The sequence below is a fragment of the Aotus nancymaae genome, unplaced genomic scaffold (genome assembly GCF_030222135.1).
Source record: "Aotus nancymaae isolate 86718 unplaced genomic scaffold, 86718_ANA_hifiasm-v0.15.2.pri h1tg000021l, whole genome shotgun sequence".
NCBI lineage: Eukaryota > Metazoa > Chordata > Mammalia > Primates > Aotidae > Aotus > Aotus nancymaae.
The window spans coordinates 29,622,957-29,644,078 of NW_026988433.1; the positions used below are offsets into that span (position 1 = coordinate 29,622,957).

Sequence of the window (21,122 nt, forward strand, 5' to 3'; positions counted from 1 at the left end):
TTGATCAGATCACAACACTTGGCAGTAGGTTATTTCATCGTAACGCTACATTGCATATGTCTCAGTGGCAAGAGATTAAGAACCATGATTAAAAACACACAGGGCATGATGATACTACATCAAATAGATAATGCTTCATGTAGAAGAAATAATAGTTTGATTCAACATTTGTATATTTAGACACTTGGATTTGTATATCTAGTGACTATTCTCAATCACGAATTGATTTTCCATTTGCTGAAATCCCATTTTTATCTTATTGTCCAGATCTTACTTTTCCATTAAAGAATGATTCTGGATTTCACCAAAACCAATTTAGAAAACTTTCTGCCAAATAATAAGGCTGTTGAAGAAACCTATACTTTTGGTTTGGCGTGCAGTGGTGGTATGTTTTTCATGATAACATGAGACAAATACTGAGATGGAGAAACTCCAGTTTCTTTCCCTGTCCTCTAATTACAGATGCTGTTAGGTGTCCTGAAGTTGATGCTTCCATTACATATTGCCAAGAGAGAAAGAAAATATGCCTTCATTGGCTACTGTACTTAGAATGGCTCCTAAAACTAAGCAAGAAAACCACAGTGTTCTTGGCAGGCAAACAATTGAAAAGTACAGGTGCTGGGAGTGTGCACAGCCCCAAAATCAACATGACTTGGGAGGAGAAGGGGTTAGATAACAAAGAAAGGTGCTTTTCATTCAGAGAAATTTATTTCTTTTAAATATTTGCAATCTGCAGCCAATAGCACATGAGGCCACTTGGCATTATTTCCCAACAAAGGGGAGGGCTGGTGGTAATGAGCAGATGCTTGAGTGGCCTGTGGCGTGAGGTGCGCCATCCATCAAGAAGATCAATATTTACTGTTCTTGTATCTTTGTGGTGAAAGTTTGCTCATCTTAAAAAAAAAGGGTGGGGGTTGTGCTTTAATATATAGAGCATGGGTTTAATTTCAGGCAGTGAATCAACTAAAAGTCACAGGGTCTTCACAGAGAGGAATCAGTACCCATCTCCCCTGCCCAACGAAGAAATGTAAGGTGTTTTAAGGAGTAAGATGCATCTGGCCCATGATATGGGCCGTCTTTGTCTCCATTCATTCTTTTTCATTTCAGTAAATCATACCCTGATGAAAGGCAATTTGAATATGATACTGCATTTCAAAGTTTGTTTTAAAACATAGATTAATTCCATTCAGTTAAATTCAACATATATCAATGAAGCAGCATGACTCATGTAATAGGGACTGTGGTAGGCAGTGGGCTGACCAAGATGAAGAAGATGAGGCTCACTGCCTTAGCTTTTTGGTGCCTCAGTTTTCCTACTTTGTCATACTTGGATCACAGAGAAGGCAGTCCTGTTACATGGGGTTAGGGGCAAGAGATAAATAGATCATGGGTCATGACCAGCCTCCTATACCATAGAAAGGATTTTGTGTTTGATTCTTTAAGTCAGAGTGTGATGGGCTGGGGATTTGTTAAAATTCAGATCCTGATTCAGTAGGTTTTAGGGTGACGCCAGAGAATCTTCATATCTAACAAGCTCCCAGGTTAGGCTGGTGATGCTGGGTCCTGAGCCACACTTGGAGAAACAAGAAATTGATCACTTGTATCAGTCACCCAGGATAACTGCTAAAAATGCACATCCCTGGGCTTATCCCTTTAGACATATGTGAATCAAAATTTGCATTTTAGCATGATTACCAGGTGATTTTTATGCATGGTATAGTTTGAGAACCACTATTTAAATGGTGAGAAATCAATGAACACTATTAAGTAGGCCAGTGCCATATTTAGACTTGGGTTTTAGAAAGATAATGTGAGAAAGAGAATTCCATGGAGGTGAACTGCAAGCAGGGATGTGGTTGAAGATATTAATAGATGGCAGAGGATTGCAGAGGAGGGAATGGGACCGGGGAACATTGAGAGAGTGAGGTTGACAGGAAGTGGCTGTGCATAGATTTGAGGGATAAGGGAGGAAGAGGAGGCCTGGATGATCTTCTAGGTTCTGGTTTGGACACTTATATTGCTGGCTGTGCTGACTCTAAAATGAGGAAGCACTGTGGAATGGGGTTAAAAACATGGGCTTTGGAGTAGGAAAGAGTGGATTTGAGACTGGCTTTTAATACTTACTACTTCTATAGCTTTGATAAGTACTTAGTTTTTCATCCATAAAATGGGGGTGGTTGCAGGATAGCATTAGCCCCATTTTGCAAAGGTAGAAACAGGAATAGCGAAGGTAAGTTGTCCCAGCTTGTATAAAGAGCCGGGTGTGGAGATGAGACTTGGATGTGGGCCTTCATGATTCTACAGCCCCTGCTCTGAATTATCCCCGCCAAGATTGTCCATGCGCAGATACTGTCTAGATGGACAGTGGTTCTAACCAAGTCAGGAAAATAGTTTTTCTCTCATTTTACTTTCTTTCAAGGTCCCTCTTGGTATCGCTGCTGTTCCTGTGGTTCTCCTCTCCCTTTAAAGTGGTAGAAATTCTCTACTTGTCACTTAATTTTAGCTCATCTGTGATGATTTTTAAAAAAGACTTTACTAAATATCAAACAAATATAAAGAAAGAAAATGCTAGCAGCAAAAAGTCTTATGAAGTGTGGGTTTCTGACTCTTCCTTAGTTAATCTCCCATGCTCCATAACTAGTATAACTGGACTGGGTCTCTCAAGTCCCAGCTGCTTCCTGCCATTTAAGGGGTGTGTATCTTCTTAAGCTTCCATCTCTGCCTCCTTGGTCCATAGTCATGGAAAAGAGAGAGAGTTCCTACTCCAGTGCCCTCCTAGGACCCTCCCACTTAGCTTATAGTTTCTGGCTTGAGTCACAAACATTTTCCTAAGGGGATGGGTAGAGTTGGGTGAGTGAGAGGCCATGTGAAGTGACAAGATGAAAACCCTACCCTTTTGATAAGATACTATTGCTCATGCAGGCATGATTTGATCTTGTACAGACTTAGTAAGTTAATGCTATCCTGAACACATAATATTCATAATATCTAAACAGTGCTAGCCATACATTAATATCCAAATCTATATAAATCTAAATTGATAATATCTAATTATATCCAAACAACAAAAATTACACATCAACACTCACGAAAAGTTGGTTCTGATTACACATTTACTGAGTGGTTTTTATTTATATTATTAGTTTTTAACTTTTATTTTAGTTCAGGAGTACATGTGCTGGTTTATTATATATGTGAACCGTGTACCACAGGGGTTGGTGTACAGATAACTTCCTCAGCAGATAATAAGTGTAGTACCTCATAGCATATTTTTTTTCTGATTATTTCCCTCTTCCCCCATTCCACCCTCAAATAGGCCCTAGTGCCTCTTGTTCCCTTTCTAGTATCATGTTTTTTGTGGTTTAGCTTCCACTTACAAGTAAGGATGTGGTATTTGGGTGTCTGTTCCTGTGTTCATTTGCTTAAGATAATGGCCTGCAGCTTCATCCATATTGCTGCAAAGGACATGGTAACATTCTTTTTTATGGCTGCATAGTATTCCATAGTGTATATGTATCACATTTTTTTTATCCAGTCCAACACTGATAGCCATTTGGATTGATTCCATGTCTTTGCTATTGTGAGTAGTGCTGCAATGAAGATACACTTGCTTGTGTCTATATGTTAGAATGATTTATATTCTTTTGTGTATATATATCCAATAATGTGATTGCTGGATCAAATGATAATTCTGTTTTAAGTTCTTTGAGAAGTCACCATACTGCTTTCCACAATGGCTAACTAATTTACACTCCTACCAGCAGTCTGTAAGTGTTCCCTTTTCTCTGCAGTCTTGCATCTGTTATTATTTAACTTTTTAGTAATGACCATTCTAACTGGTATAAGATAGTATTTCATTGTGGTTTTGATTTTCATTTCTCTAATGATTAGTGATGCTGAGCATTTTTTCATGTGCTTATTGGTCACAGGTATGTCTCATTTTGAAAAGTTTCTGCTTGGGGCCTTTGCCCATCTTTTAATGGAGTTGTTTGTTTTTTGCTTTTAAATTTGTTTCAGTTTCTTATAGATTCTGGATCTTACACCTTTGTAGGAAGCATAGTTTGCAAATATTTTCTCCTATTCTGTATGTTGTCTGTTTACTTTGTTGGTAGTTTCTTTTACTGTGCAGGCTCTTTAGTTTAATTAGATCCCATTTGTCAATTTTTGTTTTTGTTGCAATTGCTTTTGGTGTCGTTCTCATGAAATCTTTGCCAAGTCCTATGTCCAGAATGGTATTGCCTAGGTTATCTTCCAGGGTTTTTATAGCTTTAGGTTTTAGAATGAGTAGTTTTTAATTTGAATCAAATCGAATCCTTATTTATGACCTTATTTCATATTATTTATCCAATATCTTTGTAGCTCTTCCTCCTCTTTATTTTCTGTTTTTGTTATTTCAAGGTGACAAAGCTTGATTTAAGAACCTCCTCTTTTCCACCTTCTGACCCCCTTCCCTATCCCCTGCATCTCCACTCTCTGACGTGTACACTGGCTCTTCCCAGTGCTTGGAATGATTCTAATCTAAAACCTCACATGGCTACTCCATCTCTGCCTGTGAATCCTTGTTTTCATGTCACCCTGTCTGAGAAGGTATCTCTTATTTTTTTATATAAATCATTGCACTTCCCTAAACATTTTTCCATTCCCTTTAATTTCATCATGTTTTTCATCTCAGCAATAGAAAAATCACCATCCAATCTATTATAGATGTATTTGTTTATTTTTTGTCACCCCTCGCTAATATGTCAATTTCATGAGGGCAGAGACTTCACTCTTGTATCCCCAGTGTCTAGAATAATATCTAGCATATAGTGTAACTGAATAAGATTTTTTTCAGTGAACAAAAAAGTAAGTTAATTAGCCTCTTTAATGAATACACAACAGGAATGTGCGTGTAAAGGAACTAGAGTCAACTGTGATCATTTTCAGGATAGTTTCATTTAAAGAATAAAGAAGCAAAAATATTTTTAAAATATCACTCACTTTAGGGAAGTAAGAGTATTACGTGGCATGAATTATTTTGGAGCCATTGACCTAATTTTATTTTGTGTATTTTCCTCCTCTATCTTACAACACATCCTTTGTTATGAAAGAACTGCAGTGCCCTGCTCCAGATTCATTAATCACATGAAGAATTTCTCTGAATCTCTTAAATTTCGTAGTCTACAGTTTCTAAATTCTCCTGATAAATTAAGACATAATCCCAAGAAAGACCATAGCTTCCAGAGAAACTCTGGAACATGTACAGGTAATAATCATAAAGATTTTATTGAAAAACGCTTGTGCTATGTTTCAAAATGGCAACAAAAGAGGGAATTCATTGGCTTATGAAGTTAACTAATCCAAGGGTGAACTGGCTTCGGGTATGGCTGGATCCAGTGTTCACCAATAATATCATGATTTATTTCATTTTATTAATTTCCTGGTTGTCTTCACTAAGTTGGGTTTATTTTCAGAAAGGATAGCAATAACATGCCCTGGCAGCTATAGGCATATCTGATTTTTAGAGTTTGTAATTTCAAAAGTACAGAACCCCCCTTGCTTTATTCATCTATAACAGTCTCCACTGCTTATCCAATGGCTCTGATTAGCCAAACTTAGGTCTTTTGTTCACCCTTGGAATCTAGGTAGCTGGGAGAATGGAATACACCAGTTAACTTTCGCTACTTCTGAGGCAGGGGAGGTGGGCCACTTGATTGATAGCTGCACTTAAATTACACAAAATATGTGTGTAAATTGTGTGCGTGTGTGTCTGTGTGAGTGAGAGAGAGAGAGAGAGGCAAATAAAGAGAGGAGAAGGATGATTTCCCTAAATAAACTGATATAGGGCAAACAAAAGGACATCATTTTGTATCAAGCCAAAATGATATATAATTATATTAGTTATAGTCTCCATAACACTGGCACCATAGATGATTTTTGATGACTTGGGACTGTCCATAAACTCCATTTTTAGGACCATTTTGCTGACCTGAAAGGATACATTTAAATGTACCTGTTCAATTTATTACCTAAGAGAAAATGAAGTTTTTAGGACAACTGATAAAGGAGGTAACTGCTACATTTTTATTTGAACAATGCATTATTTTAGAATGTATTTATTCATTCACTTATATTTATACATTAATGAAATTCATTGCATATGTATTCATATCAGGGCCATTGAAAGGTTTTGTTGATTTTTATAATGGTTTCAAAGTCTTTTTTTTTTTTTTTAATGAAAGAGAAAGAAAAAGGGGGAGAGAGAACAGGAGTCTTGCTCTATTGCCCAGGCTGGAATGCAATCTAAAAATAGGTATTAAAAACTTCTTTTATGCCGATAATTGTGCTTAACAATGGAGACAGGAAGGAATAAGGGAAAAAAATAACAAAGAAACAGCCAACCAATATTTCATTTAAGTCTGTGAAATGCTATGCAAATGCTGAAGAGTGATTTACTTCCAATTATGTGGTCACTTTCAAAATAGGTGTAATGTGATACTGAGAAAAATGTATGTTCTGTGGACCTGGGGTGGAGAATTCTATAAATATTCACCGAGTTTACTTGTTCCAGGTCTGAGTTCAAATCATAGATGTCCCTGTTAATTTTCTATCTCGTTGATCTGTCGAATATTAACAATGTGGTGTCAAAGTCTCCCGCTATTATTGTGCAGGAGTCCAAGTCTCTTTATAAGTCATTAAGAACTTGTCTTATATAGCTGAGTGCTACTATATAGGGTGCCTATATATTTATGATCATTGACTCCCGTTGTTGCATTGATCCTTTTACCATTATGTAATGTCCTTCTTTGTTTCTTTTTTTTTTTTAATTGCATTTTAGGTTTTGGGGTACATGTGAAAAACATGCAAGATTGTTGCATAGGTGCATACGTGGCAGTGTGATTTGCTGCCTTCCTTCCCTTCACCTATATGTGGCATTTCTCCCCATGCTATCTCTCCCCTACTCCCCACCCCCCGCTGTCCCCCCGCACTCCCCCGCAACAGACCCCAGTGTATAGTGCTCCCCTCCCTGTGTCCATGTGTTCCCATTGTTCAACACCCGTCTATGAGTGAGAACATGCAATGTTTGATTTTGTGTTCTTGTGTCAGTTTGCTGAGAATGATGGTTTCCAGGTTCATCCATGTCCCTACAAAGGGTGCGAACTCATCGTTTTTGATGGCTGCATAATATTCCATGGTGTATATGTGCCACATTTTTCCTGTCCAGTCTATCATCGATGGGCATTTGGGTTGGTTCCAGGTCTTTGCTATTGTAAACTGTGTTGCAATGAACATTCGTGTGCATGTGTCCTTATAGTAGAATGATTTATAATCCTTTGGATATATACCCAGTAATGGGATTGCTGGCTCAAATGGAATTTCTATTTCTAGGTCCTTGAGGAATCGCCACACTGTCTTCCACAATGGTTGAACTAATTTACACTCCCACCAACAGTGTAAAACTGTTCCTATTTCTCCACATCCTCTCCAGCATCTGTTGTCTCCAGATTTTTTAATGATTGCCATTCTAACTGGTGTGAGATGGTATCTCAATGTAGTTTTGATTTGCATTTCTCTAATGACCAGTGATGATGAGCATTTTTTCATATGCTTGTTGGCCTCATGTATGTCTTCTTTTGTAAAGTATCTGTTCATATCCTTTGCCCATTTTTGAATGGGCTTGTTTGTTTTTTTCTTGTAAATCTGTTTTAGTTCATTGTAAATTCTAGATATCAGCCCTTTGTCAGATGGGTAGGCTGCAAAAATTTTTTCCCATTCTGTTGGTTGCCGATTCACTCTATTGACTGTTTCTTTCGCTGTGCAGAAGCTGTGGAGTTTGATTAGGTCCCATTTGTCTATTTTGGCTTTTGTTGCCAATGCTTTTGGTGTTTTGGTCATGAAGTCCTTGCCTATGCCTATGTCCTGAATGGTTTTGCCTAGGTTTTCTTCTAGGGTTTTTATGGTGTTAGGTCTTATGTTTAAGTCTTTAATCCATCTGGAGTTAATTTTAGTGTAAGATGTCAGGAAGGGGTCCAGTTTCTGCTTTCTGCATATGGCTAGCCAGTTTTCCCAACGCCACTTATTGAACAGGGAATCCTTTCCCCATTGCTTGTTTTTATCAGGTTTGTCAAAGATCGGATGATTGTAGATATGTTGTGTTGCCTCCGACGCCTCTGTTCTGTTCTATTGGTCTATATTTCTGTTTTGGTACCAGTACCATGCTGTTTTGATTACTGTAGCCTTGTAGTAGAGTTTGATGTCCGGTAGTGTGATGCCTCCCACTTTGTTCTTTTTGCTTAGAATTGACTTGGCTATGCGGGCTCTCTTTTGGTTCTTTGTTTCTTTTAGTCTTTGTTACTATTAAAGTCTATTTTGTCAGAGACGAAAGTTACAACTCCTGTTTTGTTTTGTTTTTTTCTCTCCATTTGATTGGTGAATCTTCCTCCATCCCTTTGAGTCTTTGTGTGTCCTTGCTTATGAGATAGATCTGGATACAGCGTACCGATGGGTTTTGACTTTTTATTCAATTTGCCTGTCTGTGTCTTTGATTGGGGCATTTAATCCATTTAAATTTAGAATTAATATTGATATTTTTGAATTTAATATTGTCATTTAATGCTAGCTGGCTATTTTGCCCATTAGTTGATATAGATTCTTCATTATGGAGATACTCTTTACCTTTTGGTAAGTTTTTAGAATGACTGATACTGGTTGTTCCTTTCTGTGTGTAGTGCTTCTTTCAGAAGGTCTTGTAAAGCAGGCCTGGTGGTGATGAAATCTCTGAGTTCTTGCTTGTTCATGAAAAAATTTATTTTTCCTTCACTTATGAAGCTTAGCTTGGCTGGATATGAGATTCTGGGTTGAAAATTCTTTTCTTTGAGGATATCGAATATTGACCCCCACTCTCTTCTAGTTTGTAGGGTTTCTGCTGAGAGATCTGCTGTGAGTCTGATAGGCTTCCCTTTATGGGTGACCTGACCTTTCTCTCTAGCTGCCCTTAGAATTTTCTCCTTTATTTCAACCCTAGTGAATCTAATGATTATGTGTCCTGGGGTTGCTTTACTTGAGGAATATCTTTGTGGTGTTCTCTGTATTACCTGGAGTTGAGTATTGTCCTGCCTTATGATGTTAGGAAAGTTTTCCTGAATAATATCCTGAAGAATATTTTCCAGCTTGGATTCATTCTCTTCATGACATTCAGGTACACCTATCAAACGTAAATTAGGTCTTTTCACATAGTCCCATATTTCTTGGAGACTTTGCTCATTCCTTTTTACTCTTTCTTCTCTAATCTTGTCTTCTTGTTTCATTTCATTAAGTTGGTCTTCAACCTCTGATATCCTTTCTTCTGCTTGATCAATTTGACTGTTAAAACCTGTGCATACTTCGCAGAGTTCTCATATTGTGTTCTTCAGTTCCATTAATTCACTTACATTCCTCTCTAAATTGTCTATTCTCATTAGGATTTCGTCAAACCTTTTTTCAAGGTTCTTAGTTTCTTTACATTGGGCTAGAACATGTTCTTTTAACTCACAGAAGTTTCTTATTATCCACCTTCTGAAGCCTAATTCTGTTAATGGAATGTATTTGTTCTCCATCTGGCCTTATTCCCTTGTTGATGTGGAACTGTGATCCCCTGTAGAAGGAGAGGCATTCTGATTTTGGGTATTCACAGCCTTTTTACACTGGTTTCTTCCCATCATTGTGAATTTATCCACCTGTCATCTTTGTAATTGCTGACTTTCAAATTAGGTCTCTGAGTGGACATCCAACTTGTTGATTCCCAGTGCCACTGGAGTATGAGCAACCCACTGCGCTGGCTAAAACAGCGGCGTTAAGATTCATGGTGCTTTTCTGCCCGGGAATCTCCGGTCTGGCTTCCCTCTTAAGTCCCTTTTTCAATCAGCTGAATGGGTGACTCTGCCTTCCCGGAGCTCCAAACGTTGACCAAAAGGGGACCCAGTCCCATTTACTCTGCACCGAGAACTGCCGTGCCGGCCACAAGAGTTGCGCTGGCAACTCGTGGGGCTCCTCCACTGGGAATCTCCTGGACCGTGGGCAACAAAAATTTGTCTGAAAGTGTGGCATCCTCTAGTTCTCTGAGCAGAGAACTGGGAGCTACAATCCTGAGCTGCTAGTAATCGGCCATCTTGGATCTCTCTTCTCAAACTCTTGGAATAATGTAATTTGAATGAGTTTTCTTTTTGAGAATTACATTGTGCTACACACTCAAATTCTACTTAAAAAGAACTGAAAAATTTTTTGGGGGGAATAATACATTTACATGGTTCAAAAACCAAAAATATAAAGAGGTAGATAGTAGACAGTCTTTTTCCTACTTCTGCTCCAATCTGCCTCATTCCCCTTTCTCCCATGTGGAGACACTTTTACTGTGTTCTTGAGAATCCTTCAATACTTTCTCTAAGCAAATAAAAGTGTGTTTATGAGCGAATGGAAATGTGCAGGTGAGCAGCAGTATTCTGCACCTCACAGTCTTCACTTATCACTGTATCTTGAGGATCTTCCCACATCAGTGTATTGAGTGCTTTCTTATTCATTTTTCTTTTTTTTTCCTTATTTTTTTTCTTATATTTTTATATTTCCATAGGTTTTTGGGAAACAGGTGGATTTTGGTTACATGAGTAAGTTCTTTAGTGGTGATTTGTGAGATTTTGGTGTACACATCACCAGAGCATTATACACTGAACCCAGTTTGTAGTCTTTTATCCCTTATGCCCTTCCTACTATTTCCCCCCAAATCCTCAAAGTCCCTTCTATCATTCTTATGTCTTTGCATCCTTATAGCTTAGTTCCCACTTATGAGTGAGAACATATGACGTTTGGTTTTCCATTCCTGAGTTACTTCACTTAGAATAATGGTCTCCAACCCCATCCTGGTTGCCATGACTGCCATTAATTCATTCCTTTTTATGGCTGAGTAGTATTCCATTACATATATATATCTCAGTATAAATATGACAGTATATATGTAGCAGTATATACAACAGTCTATCCGTCTATCCACTCATTGATTGATGGACATTTGGGCTGGTCCCACATTTTTGCAATTGTGAATTGTGCTTCTATAAACAAACATGTGCAAGTATCTTTTTCATATAATGAAATAAACAGACAACTGTGGATTGTCTGTTTATTCTGCTTACTGTTCCTTTTGCTATGTGAAAGCTCTTAGGTTAATTAAGTCCCACCTATTTATCTTTGTTTTTATTGCATTTTCTTTTGGGTTTTTGGTCATGAAATCCTTGCCTAAGCCAATGTCTAGAAGGGTTTTTCTAATGTTATCTTCTAGAATTTTTATAATTTTGGGTCTTAGATTTAAGTCCTTGATCCATCTTGAGTAGAATTTTGTATAAGGTGAGAGAGGAAGATCCAGTTTCATTCTTCTACATGTGGCTTGGCAATTATCCCAGCACCATTTGTTGAATAGGATGTCCTTTCCTCACTTTCTGTTTTTGTTTGGTTTGTGGAAGATCAGTTGGCTATAAGTATTTGGGTTTATCTCTGGGTTTTCTATTCTGTTCCATTGGTCTATGTGCCTATTTTTATACCAGTGCCTTGTTGTTTTGGTGACTATGGCCTTATAGTATAGTTTGATGTTGGGTAATGTGATGCTTCCAGATTTCTTATTTTTGCTTAGTCTTGCTTTGTCTATGTGGGCTCTTTTTTGGTTTCGTATGATTTTTCTAATTCCATGAAGAATGATGGTGGTATTTTGATGGGAATTGCATTGAATTTGTAGATTACTTTGGCATTATGATCATTTTCACAGCATTGATTCTTCTCATCCCTGCTCATGGGATGTGTTTCCATTTGTTTGTGTGATCTATGATTTCTTTCAGCAGTCTTTTGTAGTTTTCCTTGTAGAAGTCTTTCACCTCCTTGGTTAGGTATATTCCTAAGAATTTTATATTTTGCAGCTACTGTAAAAGGGGCTGAGTTTTTTATTTGATTCTCAGCTTGGTCACTGTTGGTGTATAGCAAATCTACTGATTTGTGTACATTAATTTTGTATCCTGAAACCTTGCTGGATTTGTTTATCAGTTCTAGGAGCTTTCTAAAGGAGTATTTAGGGTTTTGTAAGTATACAGTTGTATCATCAGCAAACAGCAACAGGTTTGACTTCCTTTTTACTGATTTGGATGCCCTTGATGTATTTCTCTTGTCTGATTGCTCTGGCTAGAACTTCCAGTACTATGTTGAATAGAAGTGTGGAGAGTGGGCATCCTTGTCTTCTTCCAGTTCTTAGAGGGAATACTTTCAACTTTTCCTTGTTCAACATTATGTTGGCTGTGGGTTTGTCATAGATGGCTTTTATTACATTGAGGTATGTCCTTTGTATGCTGACTTTGCTGAGGAGTTTAATCATAAAGGGATATTGAATTTTGTCAAATGCTTTTTCTACATCTATTGAGTTTATATGAATTTTGTTTTTAATTCTGTTTATGTGGTGTATCATATTTATTGACTTGGATATGTTAAACCATTCCTACATCTCTGGTATGAAACTCACTTGATCATGGTAGATTATCTTTTCGATATGCTGTTGGATTCAGTTAGTTGGTATTTTGTTATGGATTTTTGTATCTATGTTCATCAGGGATATTGGTCTGTAGATTTTTGTTATGTCCTTCCCTTGTTTTGGTATTAGGGTGATACTGGCTTCATAGAATGATTTAGGGAGGATTCCCGCTTTCTCTCTCTTGTGGAATAGTGTCAATAGGATCAGTACCAATTCTTCTTCGAATGTGTGGTAGAATTCAGCTGTGAATCTGTCTAGTCCTGGATTTTTTTTCTGTTGGTAATTTTTTTTATTATCAGTTCCATCTCGCTGTTTGTTATTCATCTGTTCAGGGTTTCTAATTCTTCCTGATGTAAGCTAGAAGGGTTATATATTTCTAGGAATTTATCCATCTCCTTTAGGTTTTCTAGTTTATGTGGGTATAAAGGTGTTCATAGTAGCCTTGAATGATCTTTTGTATTTCTGTGGTGTTGGTTGTAATATCTCTCATTTTGTTTCCAGTTGAGTTTATTTGGATTTTCTCTCTTCTTGGTTAATCTTGCTAATGGTCTATTAATTTATTTATCTTTTCAAAGAACCAGCTTTTTGTTCATTTATTTTGTATTTTTTGTTTCAATTTCATTTAGTTCTGTTCTGATCTTTATTTCCTTTCTCTGCTGGGTTTGGGTTTGGTTTGTTCTTGTTTCTCTAGTTCCTTGAAGTGTAACCTTAGATTGTTATTTTGTGCTCTTTCAGACTTTTTGATGTAGGCATATAAGGGTATGAACTTTCCTCCTAGTACCACATTTGCCGTATCCAGAGATTTTTATAGGTTGTGTCACTATTATCATTTAGTTCAAAGAATTTTTAAATTTTCGTTGATTTCATTGTTGACCCAATGATCATTCAGGAGGAGATTATTTAATTTCCATTTATTTGCATGGTTTTGAAGGTTTTTTTGGAGCTGATTTCCAGTTTTATTCCTCTGTGATCTGAGAGAGTACTTGATATAATGTCAATTTTCTTAAATGATTGAGACTTATTTTGTCATCTATCATATGGTCTATCTTGGAGAAAGTTTCATGCGCCGATAAATGGAATATATATTTTGCAGGTGTTTGGTAGACTGTTCTGTAAATATCTGTTAAGTCCATTTGTTCTAGGGTATAGTTTAAATCCATTGTTTCTTTGTTGACAATCTGTCATGATGACCTGTATGGTACTCTCAGTGGAGTATTGAAGTCCCCCACTATTATTTTTTTGCTGTCTATCTCACTTCTTAGGTCTAGTAGTAACTGCTTTATAAATTTGGGAGTTCCAGGGTCAGGTGTGTATATATTTGGGATTGTGATATTTTCCTGATGGACAAGGTCTTTTATTATTATGTAATGTCCCTCTTTGTCTTTTTTTAAAGTGCTGTTGCTTTATAGTTTGTTTTGTCTGATATAACAAAAGCTATTCCTGCTCACTTTTGGTGTTCATTTGTAGGGAATGTCTTTTTCCACCCCTTTACTTTAAGTTTATGTGAGTCCTGTGTGTCATGTGAGTCTCTTGAAGGCAGAAAATACTTGGTTGGTGAATTCTTAGCCATTCTGCAATTATGTATCTTTTAAGTGGCACATTTATGCCATTTACTTTCAACATTAGTATTGAGATATGAGGTACTAATCCATTTATCATGCTATTTGTTGCCTGTATACCTTGGTCTTTTTAAATTGTATTTTTGTTTTATAGGTCCTGTGAGATTTATGCTTTTAAAGTGGTAGTGTTTTGATATGTTTCCAGGATTTCTTTTAAGATTTAGAATTCCTTTTAACATTTCTTATAGTGCTGGCTTGTTAGTGGCAAATTGTCTCAGCATTTGTTTGTCTGAAAAAGACTATCTTTCCTTCATTTATGAAGCTTAGTTTCACTGGATACAAAATTCTTGGCTGATCATTGTTTTGTTTAGGAAGGCTGAAGATAGGGCTCCAATCCCTTTTAGCTTGTTAGATTTCTTCTGAGAAATCTCCTGTTCATCTGATAGGTTTTCCTTCATAGGGTACCTGGTGTGTTTGCCTCACAGCTCTTAAGATTCTTTCCTTCATCTTGACTTTAGGTAACCTGATGACAGTGTACCTAGGTGATAATCTTTTTGCAATGAGTTTCCCAAGTGTTCTTTGAGCTTCTTGTGTTTGGATGTCTGCATCTCTAGCAAGGTTGGGGAAGTTTTCCTCAGTTATTCCCCCAAATACATTTTCCAAACTTTTAGATTTCTCTTCTTCCTCAGAAACACCAATTATTTTTAGGTTTGGTCATTTAACATAATCCCAAACTTCTTGGAGGTGTTGTTCATTTTTTGAAATTCTTTTTTTTTTGTCTTTGTTAAATTGGGTTAATTTGCAAATCTTGTCTTCAAGCTCTGAAGTTCTTTCTTTTGCTTTTTTGATTCTTTCCTGAGACTTTCTGGAACATTATGTATTTCTCTGAGTGTGTTCTTTATTTCCTGAAGTTTTGATTTTTTAAATTATGTGATTTCACTGAAAATTTCTCCCCTCGTTCCTTCTATCATTTTTTTTTAATTTCCTTAAATTGAACTTCACCTTTCTCTGGTGCTCCTTAATTGATCTTCTGAATTTTTTTTCAGATTAGTCAGGGATTTGTTTTTGGTTTGGATCCATTGCTGGTGAGCTAGTGTGATTTTTTGGGGGATGGTAAAGAACCTTGTTTTGTTGTATTACCAGAATTGTTTTGGTTCCTTCTCATTTAGGTAGGCTATGTCAGAGGGAAGATCTGGGGTTCAAGGCTGCTGTTCAGATTATTTTGTTCCATGAGGTATTCTCTTCATGTAGTACTCTCCCCCTTTTCCTGGGAATGTGGTTTCCTGAGAGCTGAGCTGTAATGATTATTATTTCTCTTCTGGATCTAGCCAGCCAGCAGGGCTACCAGGCTCCAGGCTGGTACTGAGGGTTGTCTGCACAGAGACCTGTGATGTGAACCTTTTGCAAATCTCTCAGCTGTGGATACCAGCACCTGCTCTAGTGGAGGTGGCAGGGGAGTGAAATGGAGTTCATCAGGGTCCTTAGTTTTGGTTGTTTAATGCACTGTTTTTGTGCTGGTTGGTTTTCTGACAGGAGGTAGCACTTTCAAGACAGCAATCAGCTATGGTAGTATAGGGTCTCCTGGGTCCTGCAGGAGCAATCCACTTTCTTCATAGGGTCTGTGGATTCTTTCGGCTTTTCTGGTGTATTTCTGCAGTAGTTCTGGAACAAAAGTCATGATATGAGTCTCCACATGCTGCTCTGTCTGTCCCAGTGAGAGCTGCAATCTAGTCCTACCTCTTATCCACCATTTTTCTCCCAGATCCCTGTTCAAGTTTTGCAGTTGGAAACTGAAATGGTGCAAGAGTATAAACTGGTAATGGAATCCAGAGCCTTATTCATTTTTCTTACAACTTCAGAGTAATTTATTTTATGGATATACTTTAACTTATTCTGCTTGTGCCCTTTGATGAACATTACTGATTTCCCCAAAGGGTTCAATAAAATCATATGGATTTCATATTTCATGGCTTTGATGGCACATACTAAAAATTGATTTTGACCTATCCTGCTTTTGTTAGTTTTATGGAAAGAGTAATTTAGGCTTATTTCCAGCCTACTGCAGTAACTCAGCAAAATAAATGCCAATTTCTTTATTCTTTTCAAAACACAAAGAGAAAATAATTGCTGTTATTACTGTCTGAAAAATGTGTAACTTTAAGATTTAGTATACCAGAATTCTGAGAGTTGAGATTATGGGTATAACTTTGAGAAATAACATAGTTTATAATTACATGATTTGCTCCGATAGCCCTAAATTCCTTGATACTTGACATTTGACTTAGATTTGGAGACGTGAAGCCATTAGGCATGATGACATTGAGGAGGCACTGATAGGCGGGACTAGGAAGACAACACGGGAACCCTCCAGAAATGAGGGACTCACTTAGTTGTAGGTGGGACTCATCTTTAGGACAGATGAGCAGCATTTTGGTTCTGAGAGCCATGTCTGGATAGGAGCAGAGTCCTGTTGGTAGTGGGTGATTAGGGTGGAGTACTTGGGAATGGAGAAGAGCCATAGCTAGGTTGGTTACTAGGCAATGGAAACCATTACTTTTGAATGTGTACCACTTCGAAACATGTTTTTTCACTCTTCCCATTAAGACATGGAATTTATTTCTCCACCCCTTAGATCTCAGTTTGGCCACATGACTTGTTCTTGCTAATGAAACATTAAAAAATACTATATAAGTAAGTAATTTAAAAGTGTTCGGGTTTGCCATCTCACTGATGGAAACCCTTCCGTCATTCTATGAATGAGCCTAAGATGATAAGAAACATGAAGTCGTCATCCCAACTGACAGCAGACATGTGAGTGAAGCCCCTACTACACCAACCAGTCTGTCAATTTTTAGACGGATACAAGGGTTATCATCCTAAAATATCCAGCTTAAGATGAGCAGACTCAGAGCAGGACATCCCAGTCAACCCATAGAATCATGGAAAATAATAATTTTTTAAAAAGTTATGTTTTAGAATGGTTTATTATTCAGTAAAAGCTAACTGATAACACCACCCAGAGTTTTAGTGGTGATTACTAACCTCAGATTTACTGCTGCCTAAATTAATTCCATGGATAACATTGTTACCCGGCCTTAGAGCAAATGTAGCACCTGGCCTAACTGACCAATGAAAGGGGTTAAAACTAATTCAGTTTTTGGTGAAGATAGACTCCGTGTTATCCCCTCATAAGTGGAGTGTCGGCCCCTGATTTTTCTCTCCTGGTTATGATCATGATGTAAGATGCCAGGCCCAGTATGATGGCAATGGTCAAAGAAGGAGTTTTCAGAGTCCCAAATGGCTGAGCAACTGGGACCTTGCCTGCAGCAGACAGATGGAGCATTCCTCTTATAACATACTTGACCCTTTGGTTAAAAGCAACAAATCTGCATTTACTTAAAATAACAAATAGGGATTAAATTGCTATTTTTGCATTAAAAAGCCACCCAGGTGTCATGAAGAGAACAAAAAATGGAACATTATAAAGCTACATCTAATTTCTTACCAGCTGAGCAGAAGTTAACAAAGGAGACCATTTTGCCTAATACTCCTGAATAGATACAGACATTCCAATGGGCATGTTTAAAGAGGTTTTTATTTGTGACTTAGAATTGATATCCAAGCTGGAGTAAAAAGTTTTGGAGTCATCAGAGGGTGATAAGGAATTCTTGAGAGTAAATGAGATGATCAAGAGAAGGGAGGAGACATAAAAGGGGAGGAAGCTGAGAAGCCATGTGACCTAGAAAGGTAGGGAAGGAGCAGAAGGTTAGAAGCGCCCAGTCTGGAGTTAGATTTTTGAGTTTTAATTCCAAATTAACCATTGACTTTGGGCCTAACTTCTCTGCACTTTAGTTGCTCTGAGTTAAAATGAGCATCATGATATATCTAATTTCTAGGATTTACTGTGAGAGATAAATGTCACAATATAGTTAAAGTCCTTGAAACAGTGTCTGTCTCATATTTAATGTCCAGTAATTACTAGCATTATTTTTACAGCAATCAAAGGATTTTATGAGTTTCAAGAAAAGGGAAAGGATAGTTAGCATCCAATACTAAGGGAGGACAATTAAGTAATGTACTAAGAGTGGCCGTTTGATTCAACAGCTAGGATGTCTTGCTAAAATTGACAGGAACTGTTTTTCTAGAGTCATGTTGCTCAAACTAGTCTGCTGAGACTTGAGGAGTGAGGAGGTGGTAAGGCCATTGGGAATCCAGGCCTAGCTCAATCACTGGCTGTGTGACCTCATACAAACTGTTTAACTTCTCTGTGTTCATCTCCTTGGCTATACACAGACTGGATGATCAAATTCCCATTTAAAAAATATTCTTCAGTCAACTGATGAGAACCTGGATGGTCAACAAGCAGAATGTTGGAGAAATGATTTATTTTTCGTTTCAGATGGGAGGGTTGATGACCAGCCAAAATGCAAGGCATCTTACTTCTCATTTTCCTTGGTGCTGCTGCCTTCAGAGCCAGACACATACACCTATACAGAAGTAGATGCAGACAAGAGTGTAGGCATGTATCTGCAAACACACCTACACATACAAACACAAATCACACTCTTCAGAGATCCACATGATAAGACTGCTCATAAGCAGATTAGGCCACAGACCACAGATTCAGCCAACACTTACTGACCACCTGCCATGTGCTGAGTGCTCTGCTAGAAGCTGGGTACACACAGATACATCAATCACAGTGATTTTTCTCAAAGGGGAAATACTCTAAGGACAAGGAAGCTGGCTGACAAGTTCTATGATACAGTTTAACAAATATTTATTATTTATTTTTTATTTTTAATGGGTACATTATAATTGCATGTATCTGAGGGGTACACTGTGATGTTTTAATATATGTATTCATTAATATATGTTTTAATATATATATTCATTTAATGATCAATCAGGGTAATTAGCTTATCCATCACTCAAATGTCTATCATTTCTTTGTGGTGAGAACATTCAGAATCCCTTCTTCTAGTTTTTTGATAATATACAATACAACATTGTTAACTATAGGCCAGGGATGGTGGTTCACACCTGAAATCCCAGCACTTTGAAAGGCCAAGGTGGGGGGAATCAGTTGAGCCCAGGAATTCGAGACCAGCCTAGGCTGTATAGTGCGACACCATCTCTACAAAACAAACCAAAACAAACCAAAATTCTTAAATTTAGTCACCCTACAGTATAATAGAACACCCCAACTTCTTCCTCCTGTTTATCTATAATTTTATACTCATTCATCAACCTAACAAATATTTATTAAATGCTGACTCTGCACCAAATACTGTTCTGGGTACTGGGGGCAGCTATAGGAAAAATATGGATAAAGTCTTACAGTGTAAAATTATTTCTAAAAGGGAGGCCTCACAAATGTTCAGATTGCTGATGAACTACATTGATTGTTATCAACCAAGTGATCTCAGAAAGTTACCTGGGAGGTCTCCCAGCTGCTGGCTTCAGTCTTTGCAGTAGTATAGGGACCATGACACAGAGAATGTGGGCAGATGGGAGGCTGAAGTGTGAGAGGGGAGATGAGATCTCATTTACTTGGGCTAGTCCAGTTTAACTTGGAAGCCATAATTCTCCCTAGAACTGAAAGCCACGCACTTCTCATGTTTTCAAATGTGCTTTGGGAAAGTTTCTGTGACTGTTACCATCCACCATCATTCTGTTGGACCGATAGCAGCCTCAGACCAACTCCTTCTTTGAAAAAGTCTCAAAGATTGGAGACTGCTATATTGTAGACCACAGAGGCTTTGTGTAGAAGACTCATTGTTGCTTCTCCCAGGTAGAATAAGAAGAGATGAAATGGCTTCAAAACATCTTAGTTTGTACAGATATACTTCATGCTAGGTTTCAGAATCATACAGGCAATGGAAAGCAGTGAAGCCTGATTGAGCCTTGCTGGGTAACTTTCTCTCTCTCTCTGATTCCCTGAAGATTTATTTCTCTTTCTTTGGCATATCCAAAGACTCCCATTCCTCTCACACTAAAGCTTGTGAGAAACCTCTCAGATGCTGACAGGACTGTTTCAGGTTGCTCACTTTCGTGAAGGGCTGGTGGTTCCCACTGGACCCTTGAATATTTCTGCATCATTCTTGCCGCTGTTTTGTAAAATGCTTGGAGTGGGATTTTTCCGTCTCTCTCCTTGGTGAAAACCACTTTTCATGAGTTGACAGAAATTTGCATTTGGGGGCAGTTTTTAGTTGTTCAGCTTTTGGGGAGAAATGATGCAAATACAAACCCAGGCTTAGTTCTTGGGAAATTCAGGAAGTGTCTCCCAGAAAGGGAGGGGGAGAAGGACATTTGTCAAAGTGCCTCTGCTGCGGGTCCTCACATAAATGCTCTTTCTCTTTTGTTTGTGCTGGACCCTGAAGAATAAAACTCAAGCACAAAGCAGAGGAGGTACTGCCAAGTGAATACGCAGTTTCCTAATCCATGTGGATCAAAACGTTCAAGTTTTGATTCTGTAAAGAATCTTCCTTAGCATGCTGGATTAATCACATGGATTAATAAAACACAGTTGCCTTCTCTCCCTGGTGCCTTCAAGCCTTTGTACTTGCCCCTCACCCTCTCTCTTTTTTTTTTAATCCAATGGAACTCTATGGGAACCGAACGGGTGACACTTTTCTATGAGTCCCATGGCCATCAGTCCATCGGTCCAACCCCTGTGGAAGTTCGGCTCCCTGCATTTATCAGTGTGCAAAAGTCTTGTTTTGTGCCTTGGGGAAAACTCAAGGTGTCTTTTAGACTCTACATTTTGTGTAGTTTCGCTATGAGCGAAAAGTACCACATTGAAGTTCTTTACTTGCAAACAGAAGCAAAGGCTAAATGAAAGGCATTTAGTACATGGTGATTAGGGCCTTGGTTAGGTGAATACGCATTTGTCTCAACTCTGTTTAGCCTGTTTACCTTTGATAAACCTACACCTCTCCGTTTTTTGGGACAAGACCAGTTGGCCTATGTCTAATTCGACCACAGCAACAACTGACGTTCCTTGAACTTGACTATGTGCCAGGTAGGGTTATGACACTTTACCT

At 37.9% G+C, this 21,122-nt stretch overlaps 1 protein-coding gene across 1 annotated transcript in view; it reads left to right on the top strand.

Annotated features, from left to right (window-relative positions):
- CUNH12orf42 (chromosome unknown C12orf42 homolog) overlaps positions 1-21,122 on the top strand; it is a 159,230-nt gene that overhangs the window by 89,901 nt on the left and 48,207 nt on the right. Inside the window, 1 exon segment of the mRNA XM_064379912.1 lies at positions 5,069-5,165. Within this exon segment, the coding sequence (XP_064235982.1) occupies positions 5,069-5,165 (97 nt within the window).